The following is a 13,516-nucleotide window of genomic DNA, read 5'->3' as shown; positions in this document are numbered from 1 at the left end:
GTGCCCTGCCCCCTGCTCTGCCTTGTGCTCTGTCCAGTGCCCCGCCCCTTCTCTGCCCCATGCCCAGCTATGCCTAGTGCCCCGCCCCTCCCCTGCTCTGCCCAGTGCCCGCCCCCTGCTCTGCCCAGTTCCCCGCGCTCTGCGCTGTGCTCTGTCCAGTGCCCCGCCCTCTGCTCTGCCCCGTGCCCTGCCCCACAGTGTAGGAGGCAAGGATGCTGTTTTTGTTTTGTTTGTTTGTTTGTTTGTTTGTTGTTTAACGCAACACTCAGCAATAGTCCAGCTTTATGACGTCAGTCTGTAAATAATCGAGTCTGGACCAGACAACCCAGTGATTGATATCATGAGCATCGGTCCATGCAAATGGGATACGATGACATGCTTCAAACAAGTCAGTGAGCCTGACCACCCGATCCATTAGTCGCCTCTTAGGACAAGCATGGATTAGTGAAGACCTATTCCAACCCGGATCTGTACTCACGTGTATCCGGTGTGTGTCGGTGACATTGTCACACACATCCGTGAGGTACAGCGGGAAGATGACTCTGTGCCAGTAGATGAAGCTGCAGTCACACGCTCCCCGTAATCTGCAACCAGGAGTCACATCTCAAGTAGAACTACGCCTTTCCCAAGTACCGTTCTTTCTCTAACATGCCAGACTTCCAATAGCACCATGCCTCTAATACAAAGTGGGTCAAAACCAAATTGACAGAATAGAGGCCAGGTGTCTTCAGAAATTTGGATCTAATAAAACAGTAATGACTGGTCCCCTGTGAGGACATAACAGATAATGACCACTCCCCAACTCCAGTCAACTTACTTCAGTCACTCCAATCTATCAGGAAGCAGACATGTTGGGTCATGGCAAACACTGGCCCCGGCCTTGAAATTAGTTTGTTTTTGTTTTAAAGCCACACTCAGCAATATTCCAGCTTTATGATTGCAGTCTGTAAATAATCCAGTCTGGGCCAGACAATCCAGTGATTGACATTGTGAGTATTGATCCATGCAATTGCGATACGATGACATGCATCAACCAAGTCAGCAAGCCTGACCACCTGATCCTGTAAGTCGCCTCTTACGACAAGCATAGTCGCTTTTTACGTCAAGCTTGGGTTGCTGAAGACCTATTCTACCCCGGATCTTCACGGGGGGAGACAAGCATGGATTGCTGAAGACCTATTCTACCCTGGATCTTCACGGCGTCCTTGACATTAGACCTTGTGAAGCCAGACCACAATAGTTAGCTGCATGTTACTGCGTTGTTGTAGGTACTGATGTCTGGGTCAGCCTTTGTGTTTCAATCAGAGAATGAACACATAACAACAGACAGTGTTATCTAGTTGTGAAACTAGTTGCTTCTTTCAGTCACGAGAGTGAAATGTTTCACATCAAGTACAGGGACTTGAATGTTTGTATATTTCCAATCATTGCTGCTGCTCTTTGCTGCAACAAACGACCTTGAGGTGATGCAAATAACTGCTCTCTTCTACATCAGAGAGGAATATTTAATGTTTCAGCTTAAAGGATATTTTGTGGATCCTGGTTCACATGACATTGAGATGACCTTGACATGGCCTTGAGACGGCCTTTGATGTGATGATCTTACTTTTCTCTCAATTCACTGATGACTTCCAGTTTCCTCATTGTCTCCGACAAACCATTCATCTCATCATCCTTGAAGGATTTCTGGAACATCGAAGACATGTATTGCTTGAAACACTGAACAGGAAGCCCAAGTTAAGTAAGGATGTATAGTCACACCATGGAGGCCTGTGAGGAAATCAGAAGCTCTGTGGTCTTGTGGACAGAGCTTCTGCCCAGAGTGTGGAAGGTCATGAGTTCCATCCCCGGACATGTCATACTGACAATAAAAGAGTATTTGTTGTTACCATGCCTAGCGATCAGCAATAAGGAAATAAAACAAGGACTGGTCGGCTCAGAGTCAGTATACTGTGTCCGAGTGGGGTATCCATGTTAAAACTGTGGTATGGTACCTCAGTGGGCTAGCACTATAAAGCTATCATTAGTCTGGGCTAGTACAGGCTGCCACACACACACACACACACACACACTGGTCAGCTCGGGGTCAGTATACTGTGTCCGAGTGGGGTATCCATGTTAAAACTGTGGCATGGTACCTCAGTGGGCTAGCACTATAAAGCTATCATTAGTCTGGGCTAGTACAGGCTGCCACGCACACGCACACACACACACACACACACACACACACACACACACACACTGGTCAGCTCTGGATCAGTATACTGTGTGTGAGTGGGGTATCCATGTTAAAACTGTGACCTCAGAAGGCTAGCAATATAAAGCCATCATTAGTCCAGACTAGTACAAGCAACCACAGATGTGTTCATGCGCTTCGATATAAAAGTGGAATAATCTTGAATACCACATTAAACCACATTTCACCTTCCCTTGTAACCAACTCATAGGGATCTACACTCTCAGAGAACAACACACACAGTAACGTCTTGTCCACATCGGTTCTGTTGACAAGCTGGGGACTTATTCTTACCCAGAACTCCCACCAGGAATCACACTCCAACATCATCAACAAATGTCATATGCATAAATAAACATACAAACAAAACAATAGCAGTTGTATTTATTCTTCTGAACTGATGTTAGGGTTATATGTCATTACTGCTAAATATTTCATTGAAACTAATGAATCTGCTTTCATTGTATAAGCAAGCCGAACCTAGCAATGACATTGCTACGTACCAACAATTTCTACAAATGTTTCACATCTGACAGAGCTGACCAAAACGTCTATGACACTGACAGAGCTAACCCTGAACGTCTATGACACTGACAGAGCTAACCCTGAATGTCTATGACATCTGACAGAGCTCATCAAAACGTCTATGACACTGACAGAGCTAACCCTGAACGTCTATGACACTGACAGAGCTAACCCTGAACGTCTATGACATCGACAGAGCTCATCAAAACGTCTATGACACTGACAGAGCTAACCCTGAACGTCTATGACATCGACAGAGCTCATCAAAACGTCTATGACATCGACAGAGCTAACCCTGAACGTCTATGACATCGACAGAGCTCATCAAAACGTCTACGACATCGACAGAGCTAACCCTGAACGTCTATGACATCGACAGAACTAACCCTGAACGTCTATGACATCTGACAGAGCTAACCCTGAACGTCTATGACATCGACAGAGCTCATCAAAACGTCTATGACATCAACAGAGCTAACCCTGAACGTCTATGACATCTGACAGAGCTAACCCTGAACGTCTATGACATCTGACAGAACTAACCCTGAACGTCTATGACATCTGACAGAGCTAACGTTGAACGTCTATGACATCTGACAGAGCTAACCCTGAACGTCTATGACATCTGACAGTGTTAACTGTGAACGTTTATGACATATGACAGTGTTAACTGTGAACGTTTATGACATTTGACAGTGTTAACTGTGAACGTTTATGACATCTGACAGTGTTAACTGTGAATGTTTATGACATCTGACAGTGTTAACTGTGAACGTTTATGACATCTGACAGTGTTAACTGTGAACGTTTATGACATCTGACAGTGTTAACTGTGAATGTTTATGACATCTGACAGTGTTAACCGTGAACCTCTATGACATGACAGTGTTAACCATGAACGTCTATGACATCTGACAGTGTTAACTGTGAACGTTTATGACATATGACAGTGTTAACTGTGAACGTTTATGACATATGACAGTGTTAACTGTGAACGTTTATGACATCTGACAGTGTTAACTGTGAACGTTTATGACATCTGACAGTGTTAACTATGAACCTCTATGACATCTGACAGAGCTTACCTTGAACGTCTATGACATCTGACAGTGTTAACCGTGAACATCTATGACATCTGACAGTGTTAACTGTGAACGTTTATGACATATGACAGTGTTAACTGTGAACGTTTATGACATCTGACAGTGTTAACTGTGAACGTTTATGACATCTGACAGTGTTAACTGTGAACGTTTATGACATCTGACAGTGTTAACTGTGAATGTTTATGACATCTGACAGTGTTAACTATGAACCTCTATGACATCTGACAGTGTTAACTATGAACCTCTATGACATCTGACAGTGTTAACCGTGAACGTTTATGACATCTGACAGTGTTAACTGTGAACGTTTATGACATATGACAGTGTTAACTGTGAACGTTTTATGACATATGACAGTGTTAACTGTGAACGTTTATGACATTTGACAGTATTAACTGTGAACGTTTATGACATCTGACAGTGTTAACTGTGAATGTTTATGACATCTGACAGTGTTAACTATGAACCTCTATGACATCTGACAGTGTTAACTATGAACCTCTATGACATCTGACAGTGTTAACCGTGAACGTCTATGACATCTGACAGAGCTAACCGTGAACGTCTATGACATCTGACAGAGCTTACCTTGAACGTCTATGACAACTGACAGAGCTAACCGTGAACGTCTATGACATCTGAGAGAGCTTACCTTGAACGTCTATGTCATCTGACAGTGTTAACCGTGAACATCTATGACATCTGACAGTGTTAACTGTGAACGTTTATGACATATGACAGTGTTAACTGTGAACGTTTATGACATCTGACAGTGTTAACTGTGAACGTTTATGACATCTGACAGTGTTAACTGTGAACGTTTATGACATCTGACAGTGTTAACTGTGAACGTTTATGACATCTGACAGTGTTAACTGTGAATGTTTATGACATCTGACAGTGTTAACTATGAACCTCTATGACATCTGACAGTATTAACTATGAACGTTTATGACATCTGACAGTGTTAACTGTGAATGTTTATGACATCTGACAGTGTTAACTATGAACCTCTATGACATCTGACAGTGTTAACTATGAACCTCTATGACATCTGACAGTGTTAACTATGAACCTCTATGACATCTGACAGTGTTAACCGTGAACGTCTATGACATCTGACAGAGCTAACCGTGAACATCTATGACATCTGACAGAGCTAACCTTGAACGTCTATGACATCTGACAGAGCTAACCGTGAACGTCTATGACATCTGACAGAGCTAACCGTAAACGTCTATGACATCTGACAGTGTTAACTGTGAATGTTTATGACATCTGACAGTGTTAACTGTGAACGTTTATGACATATGACAGTGTTAACTGGGAACGTTTATGACATCTGACAGTGTTAACTGTGAACGTTTATGACATCTGACAGTGTTAACTGTGAATGTTTATGACATCTGACAGTGTTAACTATGAACCTCTATGACACCTGACAGTGTTAACTATGAACCTCTATGACATCTGACAGTGTTAACCGTGAACGTCTATGACATCTGACAGAGCTAACCGTGAACGTCTATGACATCTGACAGAGCTAACCTTGAACGTCTATGACATCTGACAGAGCTAACCGTGAACGTCTATGACATCTGACCGAGGTAACCGTGAACGTCTATGACATCTGGCAGAACTAACCGTGAATGTCTATGACATCTGACAGATCTAACTGTGAACGTCTACGACATCTGACAGAGCTAAACCTGAACGTCCATGACATCTGGCAGAACTAACCGTGAACGTCTATGACATCTGACAGGGCTAACCCTGAACGTCTATGACATCCGGCAGAACTAACCGTGAAGGTCTATAACATATGACAGAACAAACTGTGAACGCCTATGACATCTGACAGAACTAACTGTGAACGTCCATGACATCTGGCAGAACTAACCGTGAACGTCCATGACATCTGGCAGAACTAACCGTGAAGGTCCATGACATCTGACAGAACTAACTGTGAACGTCTATGACATCTGACAGAGCTAACCGTGAATGTCTATGACATCTGGCAGAACTAACCGTGAACGTCCATGACATCTGGCAGAACTAACCCTGAACGTCCATGACATCTGGCAGAACTAACTGTGAACGTCCATGACATCTGAAAGAGCTAACCGTGAACGTCTATGACATCTGACTGAGGTAACAGTGAACGTCTATGACATCTGACAGAGCTAACCGTGAATGTCTATGACATCTGACTGAGGTAACCGTGAACATCTATGCCATCTGACAGAGCTAACCGTGAATTTCTATGACATCTGACAGAGATAACTGTGAACGTCCATGACATCTGACAGAGCTAACCGTGAATGTCCATGACATCTGACAGAGATAACTGTGAACGTCTATGCCATCTGACAGAGCTAACTGTGAACGTCTATGCCATCTGACAGAGCAACCAGTGAACGTCTATGACATCTGACAGAGCTAACCGTGAATGTCCATGACATCTGGCAGAACTAACCGTGAATGTCTATGACATCTGACAGAGCAACCAGTGAACGTCAATGACATCTGACAGAGCTACCAGTGAACGTCCATGACATCTGATAGACCTAACCATGAACGTCTATGACATCTGAGAGAGCTAACCATGAACGTCAATGACATCTGACAGAGCTAACAGTGAACATCTATGACATCTGACAGAGCTAACCCTGAGCCTCTATGACATCTGGCAGAACTAACTGTCAACGTTTATGACATCTGACAGAGCTAACCGTGAATGTCCATGACATCTGGCAGAACTAACCGTGAACGTCTATGACATATGACAGAGCAACCAGTGAACTTCCATGACATCTGACAGAGGTAACCCTGAACGCCAATGACATCTGACAGAGCTAACCGCGAAGGTCCATGACATCTGACAGAGCTAACCGTGAAGGTCTATGACATCTGACAGAGCTAACAGTGAAGGTCTATGACATCTGACAGAGCTAACAGTGAACGTCTATGACATCTGACAGAGGTAACCGTGAACGTCTATGACATCTGACAGAGCTAACCTTGAAGGTCTATGACATCTGACAGAGCTAACCCTGAACGTCTATGACATCTGACAGAGCTAACCCTGAACGTCTATGACATCTGACAGAGCTAACCCTGAACGTCCATGACATCTGACAGAGCTAACCCTGAACGTCCATGACATCTGACAGAGCTAACAGTGAAGGTCTATGACATCTGACAGAGCTAACCGTGAAGGGACGTGCTGCTCACTTACCATCTTTGTGCCCACAGCAAGGGCCAGTTTAGCAATCAGTCTCCTTTCTTTGGTACCTTAGAACATGACAAGATATCTTTCCTCAGTTCATGAAAACACAGGTACATCAAACAAGTTGATATTTCATGTTAGAGATGAGTGGGCTGAGGACTTTTGTCTTCTTTAATCGAGAGTCTTCCTAACATTACTTTCGTGGTAGTTTATATAAATATTTTAGGAATAAATGCAATTTTACCATTTTACAAAATTAATTATACAAATTACTTCAGACACATGTTCCACTGATGTGAATATTGAACAAAGTGAGCACATCACAGCATGTATTTCCTGAGAAGAGTTGTCAACACTAAAATCAGTAAAAATAGTTGCAGTCATCAAGTTGTGACATGATTCAAGACAAATGATCAGCTTTAAAGGCAGAAGTCTATGGCCAAATGAAGGGCCTCGGGAGACGACATGTTGTACCTGGTCCGTTGAGGGCTGACTCGGCGAGCACGAGAGCTGACAGGACGTCCAGTCTCCTCTCACTGTATCGCTTGTCAGAGGTGATCCTTTTCTGGAAGAGTGAGTGAGTGAGTGAGTGAGTGAGTGAGTGAGTGAGTGAGTGAGTGAGTGAACGGGGTTTAACATAGCTTTTAAAGGTATATAATTCCTATGACATAGTGTCAGTGTTTCATCAATCTGGATATGGAGTAACAGCAATCTGAAGCATGAACTGAGTCACTCTAAGACTGTAAGGAAGTCAAGAGTGACGAGGTTTGACCATCTAATACTCGGTGAATGCACCAGACAAACCTAGGACCCAACTCCTAGTGTATTCAACCCTTGACAGGTGAGTCCTGGTATGGATAAACCCTAAATGTCATGAACTGTTACCCCACAGGGTTTAGACCACAAGCCTGAAAATGAGCTGCCATTACTTTGATTCTCACAAAGGAATAGTTCAATCTTCAAGATAATGTTACTTCAATCTTTCAAGATCTTTACAACATTTCCTGTACAACTACAAGGAAGAGAAAAAACATGGAAATCATGAATACAAAAGTCTAGAAAGAAATATTTGAAATAATCCTGTCCTCACCTTGGCTGTCCCGATAGCACTGAGAGCCAGGAAACTGAGGTGCTGAATCACATGGTTCATGGACTCCGCGATCAGCATTGTGCGCCGATGGAACGTATGTTCTATAGCCTGAAAGTCAGATCAGAGAGCTCACGTAGTAAGCAGGAATTAATGGTTACCTGCAGAATTATTCCTTGTTTCTTGTCTGTAACATTCCTATTTGTTGTTAAGCCCATAACATTCCTATTTGTTAAGCCCATAACATTCCTATTTGTTGTTAAGCCCATAACATTCCTATTTGTTGTTAAGCCCATAACATTCCTATTTGTTAAGCCCATAACATTCCTATTTGTTGTTAAGCCCATAACATTCCTATTTGTTGTTAAGCCCATAACATTCCTAATTGTTGTTAAGCCCAAAACATTCCTATTTGTTCAGCCAATAACATTCCTATTTGTTGTTGAGCCCATGACATTCCTATTTGCTGTTTAGCCTATATCATTCCTAGTAATCCTATAACATTCCTAATGGTTGAGCCCATAACATTCCTATTTGTTGTTAAGCCCATAACATTTCTATTTGCTGTTAAGCCCATAACATTCCTATTTGATGTTAATCCCATAACATTCCTAATTGTTGAGCCCATAACAATCCTAATTGTTGTAAGCCCAAAACATTCCTATTTGTTGTTGAGCCCATGACATTCCTATTTGTTAAGCCCATAACATTCCTATTTGCTGTTAAGCCCATAACATTCCTATTTGATGTTAATCCCATAAAATTCCTATTTGTTGAGCCCATAACAATCCTAATTGTTGTTAAGCCCAAAACATTCCTATTTGTTCAGCCATAACATTCCTATTTGCTGTTAAGCCTATATCATTCCTAGTAATCCCATAACATTCCTAATGGTTGTTCATCCCATAAAATTCCTATTTGTTGTTGAGCCCATGACATTCCTATTTGTTAAGCCCATAACATTCCTATTTGCTGTTAAGCCCATAACATTCCTATTTGATGTTAATCCCATAACATTCCTATTTGTTGAGCCCATAACAATCCTAATTGTTGTTAAGCCCAAAACATTCCTATTTGTTCAGCCATAACATTCCTATTTGCTGTTAAGCCTATATCATTCCTAGTAATCCCATAACATTCCTAATGGTTGTTCATCCCATAAAATTCCTATTTGTTGTTGAGCCCATGACATTCCTAGTTCTTCAGCAAATAACATTCCTATTTGATTTTCAGCCTATATCCATCCTAGTTATCCCATAACATTCCTATTTGTTGAGCCCATAACATTCCAATTTGTTGTTAAGCCTAAAATATTCCTATTTGTTGTTGAGCTCATGACATTCCTATTTGCTGTTAAGCCTATATCATTCCTAGTAATCCAATAACATTCCTAATGGTTGTTCATCCCATAAAATTCCTACTTGTTGTTGAGCCCATGACATTCCTAGTTGTTAAGCAAATAACATACCTATTTGATTTTCAGCCTATATCATTCCTAGTTATCCCATAAAATTCCTATTTGTTGGGCCCATAACGTTCCTAATTGTTGAGCCCATAACATTCCTATTTGTTGTTAAGCCTAAAACATTCCTATTTGTTGTTAAGCCAATAACATTCCTATTTGTTGAGCCCATAACATTCCTAATTGTTGTTAAGCCCAAAACATTCCTATTTGTTCAGCCATAGCATTCCTATTTGCTGTTAAGCCTATATCATTCCTAGTAATCCCATAACATTCCTAATGATTGTTCATTCCATAACATTCCTATTTGTTGTTTAACCCATGACATTCCTAGTTGTTCAGCACATAACATTCCTATTTGCTGTTAAGCCTATATGATTCCTAGTTATCCAAATACATTCCTATTTGTTGGGCCCATAACATTCCTAATTTTTGTTGAGCCCATGACATTCCTAGTTGTTAAGCCCATACCATTCCTATTTGTTGTTGAACCCTTGACATTCCTATTTGTTAAGCCCATAACATTCCTTTTTGTTGTTAAGCCTAAAACATTCCTATTTGTTGTTGAGCCCATGACATTCCTATTTGTTAAACCCACAACATTCCTTTTTGTTGTTAAGCCCATAACATTCCTAGTAATCCCATAATCCTATTTGTTGAGGCCGTAACATTCCTATTTGCTGTTAAGCCTATATCATTCCTAGTAATCCAATAACATTCCTATTTGTTGAGCCCATAACATTCCTATTTGTTGTTGAGCCCATAACATTCCTATTTGTTGTTAAGCCCATAACATTCCTATTTGTTGAGCACATGACATTCCTAGTTGTTAAGCCCATAACATTCCTAGTTGTTGAGCCAATGACATTCCTATTTGTTGTTAAGCCAATGACATTCCTATTTGTTGTTGTGCCCATAACATTCCTATTTTTTGTTGAGCCCATAACATTCCTATTTGTTGTTGAGCCCATAACATTCCTATTTGTTGTTAAGCCTATAACATTCATATTTGTTGAGCACATGACATTCCTAGTTGTTAAACCCAAAACATTCCTACTTGTTTTTGAGCCCATGACATTCCTAGTTGTTGAGCCAATGGCATTCCTATTTGTTGTGAAGCCCATGACATTCCAATTTGTTAAGCCCATGACATTCCTCTCTGTTTAGTGCATAACCTTCATAGATTCATATTGCATTATTAAATCAGACTTGAGGGCAGTAATCAATTCACTGGCGGTAAGATGATGATACCTTCAGCAGCTCCACGAGTCGACAAAGGGAGAGCACTGCTGTCTTGGTCATGGGTTTCTGTAGGGCTACGTGCAGGTTCATGACAGTCCTGACAAGGTGACTCAGGTTATAGGCGTACAGCAGGCCCTGTCAACACACAGGGGGGAGCCAGGTTAACAGCCAATCCTTAGGTGCTCAGTGAAAACATAGTCATGGACCTAACGGATAGAATGAAGACGTTACAGATTCATCATTCAGACATCATTATCCCTCTATTACAAAACAAGTTTTCGTATTTTTGCTGACAGGGTGCTTTTGTGAATCATGTTGCCCACATCAGTAGAAATATTTTCTGTGAAACAGTGTATCTGTGACACGTGACTGTGTACTTGTGACTATGTACCTGTGACACGTGACTAAGTACCTGTCACTATGTACCTGTGACATGTCACTATGAACCTGCGACATGTGACTATGTACCTGTGACACAAGACTATGTACATGTGACTATGTACCTGTGACATGTGACTATGAACCTGCGACATGTGACTATGTACCTGTGACATGTGACTATGTACCTAAGACATGAGACTATGTACTTGTGACTATGTACCTGTGACACGAGACTATGTACCTGTGACACGTGACTATGTACCTGCTACATGTGACTATGTACCTGTGACATGTGACTATGTACTTGTGACACATGACAATGTACCTGCTACATGTGACTATGTACCTGTGACATGTGACTATGTACCTGTGACAAGAGACTATGTACATGTGACTATGTACCTGTTACACGTGACTATGTACCTGTGACACGTGACTATGTACCTGTGACATGTGACTATGTACCTAAGACATGAGACTATGTACTTGTGACTATGTACCTGTGACACGAGACTATGTACTTGTGACACATGACAATGTACCTGCTACATGTGACTATGTACCTGTGACATGTGACTATGTACCTGTGACAAGAGACTATGTACATGTGACTATGTACCTGTTACACGTGACTATGTACCTGTGACACGTGACTATGTACCTGTGACATGTGACTATGTACCTAAGACATGAGACTATGTACTTGTGACTATGTACCTGTGACATGTGACTATGTACCTGTGACATGTGACTATGTACCTGTGACACGTGACTTTGTAACTGTGACATGTGACTATGTACCTGTTACACGTGACTATGTACCTGTGACCCATAATTATGTACCTGAATGAAGAGAACTGCTCTGTTGTTGAGGTCCTCGATGAGGGTGGCCCCACGGGACAGGTTCGACTCCATCCTGACCATCCACGCCGACACCTGCGTGCTGTACGTCTGGATGTCCCTGTACACAATCATCTTACCTCAAACACTGACAAACTGTTGTTCAATGCTGCAGTCATATTACAGCTTTCTATATCATGGTGGCCTGTATATGAGCATCTGGACTAGGCAATCCAGTTTCCTCTGACACTGACAAAGATGTTAAATGCTGCAGTCAGCAATATTACAGTTATATCAGCTGGCACACAATAGGCAAGGTCAACCATTTCGCTGAGGACCATATATATAAGATGTTTCCTATAACAAGCCTAAGGGAGTCTGACTCCAGCTGGGCAAGCCTAACTTTGATGGATGTTCCTGAAGCCGATCACCTCACTACACAAACCAGCCGTAACATCCTGTCTCAGTGGGTATACGTCAACATTAGCCCTCACTACACAAACCAGCCATAACATCCTGTCTCAGTGGGTATACATCAACATTAGCCCTCACTACACAAACCAGCTGTAACATCCCATCTCAGTGGGTATTAATCAACATTAGCCCTCACTACACAAACCAGCCGTAACATCCTGTCTCAGTGGGTATACATCAACATTAGCCCTCACTACACAAACCAGCCGTAACATCCTGTCTCAGTGGGTATACATCAACATTAGCCCTCACTACACAAACCAGCCATAACATCCGGTCTCAGTGGCAATATGTCAACATTAGCCTTCCTTCAGTCAACTCATTCCGAATACCATCACAACACAAAAGGGTTAGTGTAGAAACATAAACAAATGGCTTGGAACATGCTGTCACAGATAGCCAACAACAACAACAACAACAACAACAACAACAACAACAACAATCGGCATGCTGACGTCCACTACTGTGTCAAACTTGTGAGGCTGCCATTAATTGATAGATAGATCCATCTAAATGTTCCTATGATAAGTCTCCTGATACAATTCCCAATACACAATGGAAGTGTTAGCACCATAATCATCAGAGCATAATTACCTCAAATATTAAGCCTTGGTAAATATTCCCCCACCCCAACCCTTGGTAAGTTTTTCGTAAATTCGTTCCTATTCTTCAACAAACATTTACATAATGTTTCAAGCAACCCGACCATGATGAAGGACTTGTTGCTTGTTAGTCTCACAGTTGAGGAAACATTACAATGAATCAAAGTAACTACTTATTCAATTCACATTCTAAGTCTCATTTGGGTAATTAATCAATATATTAACTTCTATCAACAGACCTATACGTGTTTAATTAAGACTAATTACTGATTAAGTACGTCAGTACTTCAGTTGTTCTAGTTCTGACTGATGATGTGAAGTCTGCAGGGGAA

General features: G+C 41.6%; 1 protein-coding gene across 5 annotated transcripts in view; it reads right to left on the bottom strand.

The window, feature by feature from the left end:
* The window catches only part of LOC124128477 (WASH complex subunit 4-like), a 158,583-nt gene that overhangs the window by 73,755 nt on the left and 71,312 nt on the right, over nucleotides 1-13,516 (bottom strand). For all 5 annotated transcript variants that reach the window (XR_007221664.1, XM_048397149.1, XM_048397150.1 and 2 more), the window contains 7 exons: nucleotides 12,112-12,229; nucleotides 10,897-11,022; nucleotides 8,187-8,294; nucleotides 7,571-7,661; nucleotides 7,106-7,161; nucleotides 1,607-1,686; nucleotides 479-584 (listed from right to left, as the gene is read on the bottom strand). Coding sequence is in view for 4 of the 5 variants with exons in the window: in XM_048397149.1 (XP_048253106.1) it covers nucleotides 479-584; nucleotides 1,607-1,686; nucleotides 7,106-7,161; nucleotides 7,571-7,661; nucleotides 8,187-8,294; nucleotides 10,897-11,022; nucleotides 12,112-12,229 (685 nt within the window). In the remaining variant the exon portion in view is untranslated. The remainder of the gene's footprint in view (nucleotides 1-478; nucleotides 585-1,606; nucleotides 1,687-7,105; nucleotides 7,162-7,570; nucleotides 7,662-8,186; nucleotides 8,295-10,896; nucleotides 11,023-12,111; nucleotides 12,230-13,516) is intronic.

This window comes from Haliotis rufescens, unplaced genomic scaffold (genome assembly GCF_023055435.1).
Source record: "Haliotis rufescens isolate VD_foot unplaced genomic scaffold, xgHalRufe1.0.p SCAF_16, whole genome shotgun sequence".
Taxonomy (NCBI): domain Eukaryota; kingdom Metazoa; phylum Mollusca; class Gastropoda; order Lepetellida; family Haliotidae; genus Haliotis; species Haliotis rufescens.
This window is presented reverse-complemented; position numbering and strand designations above follow the sequence as displayed.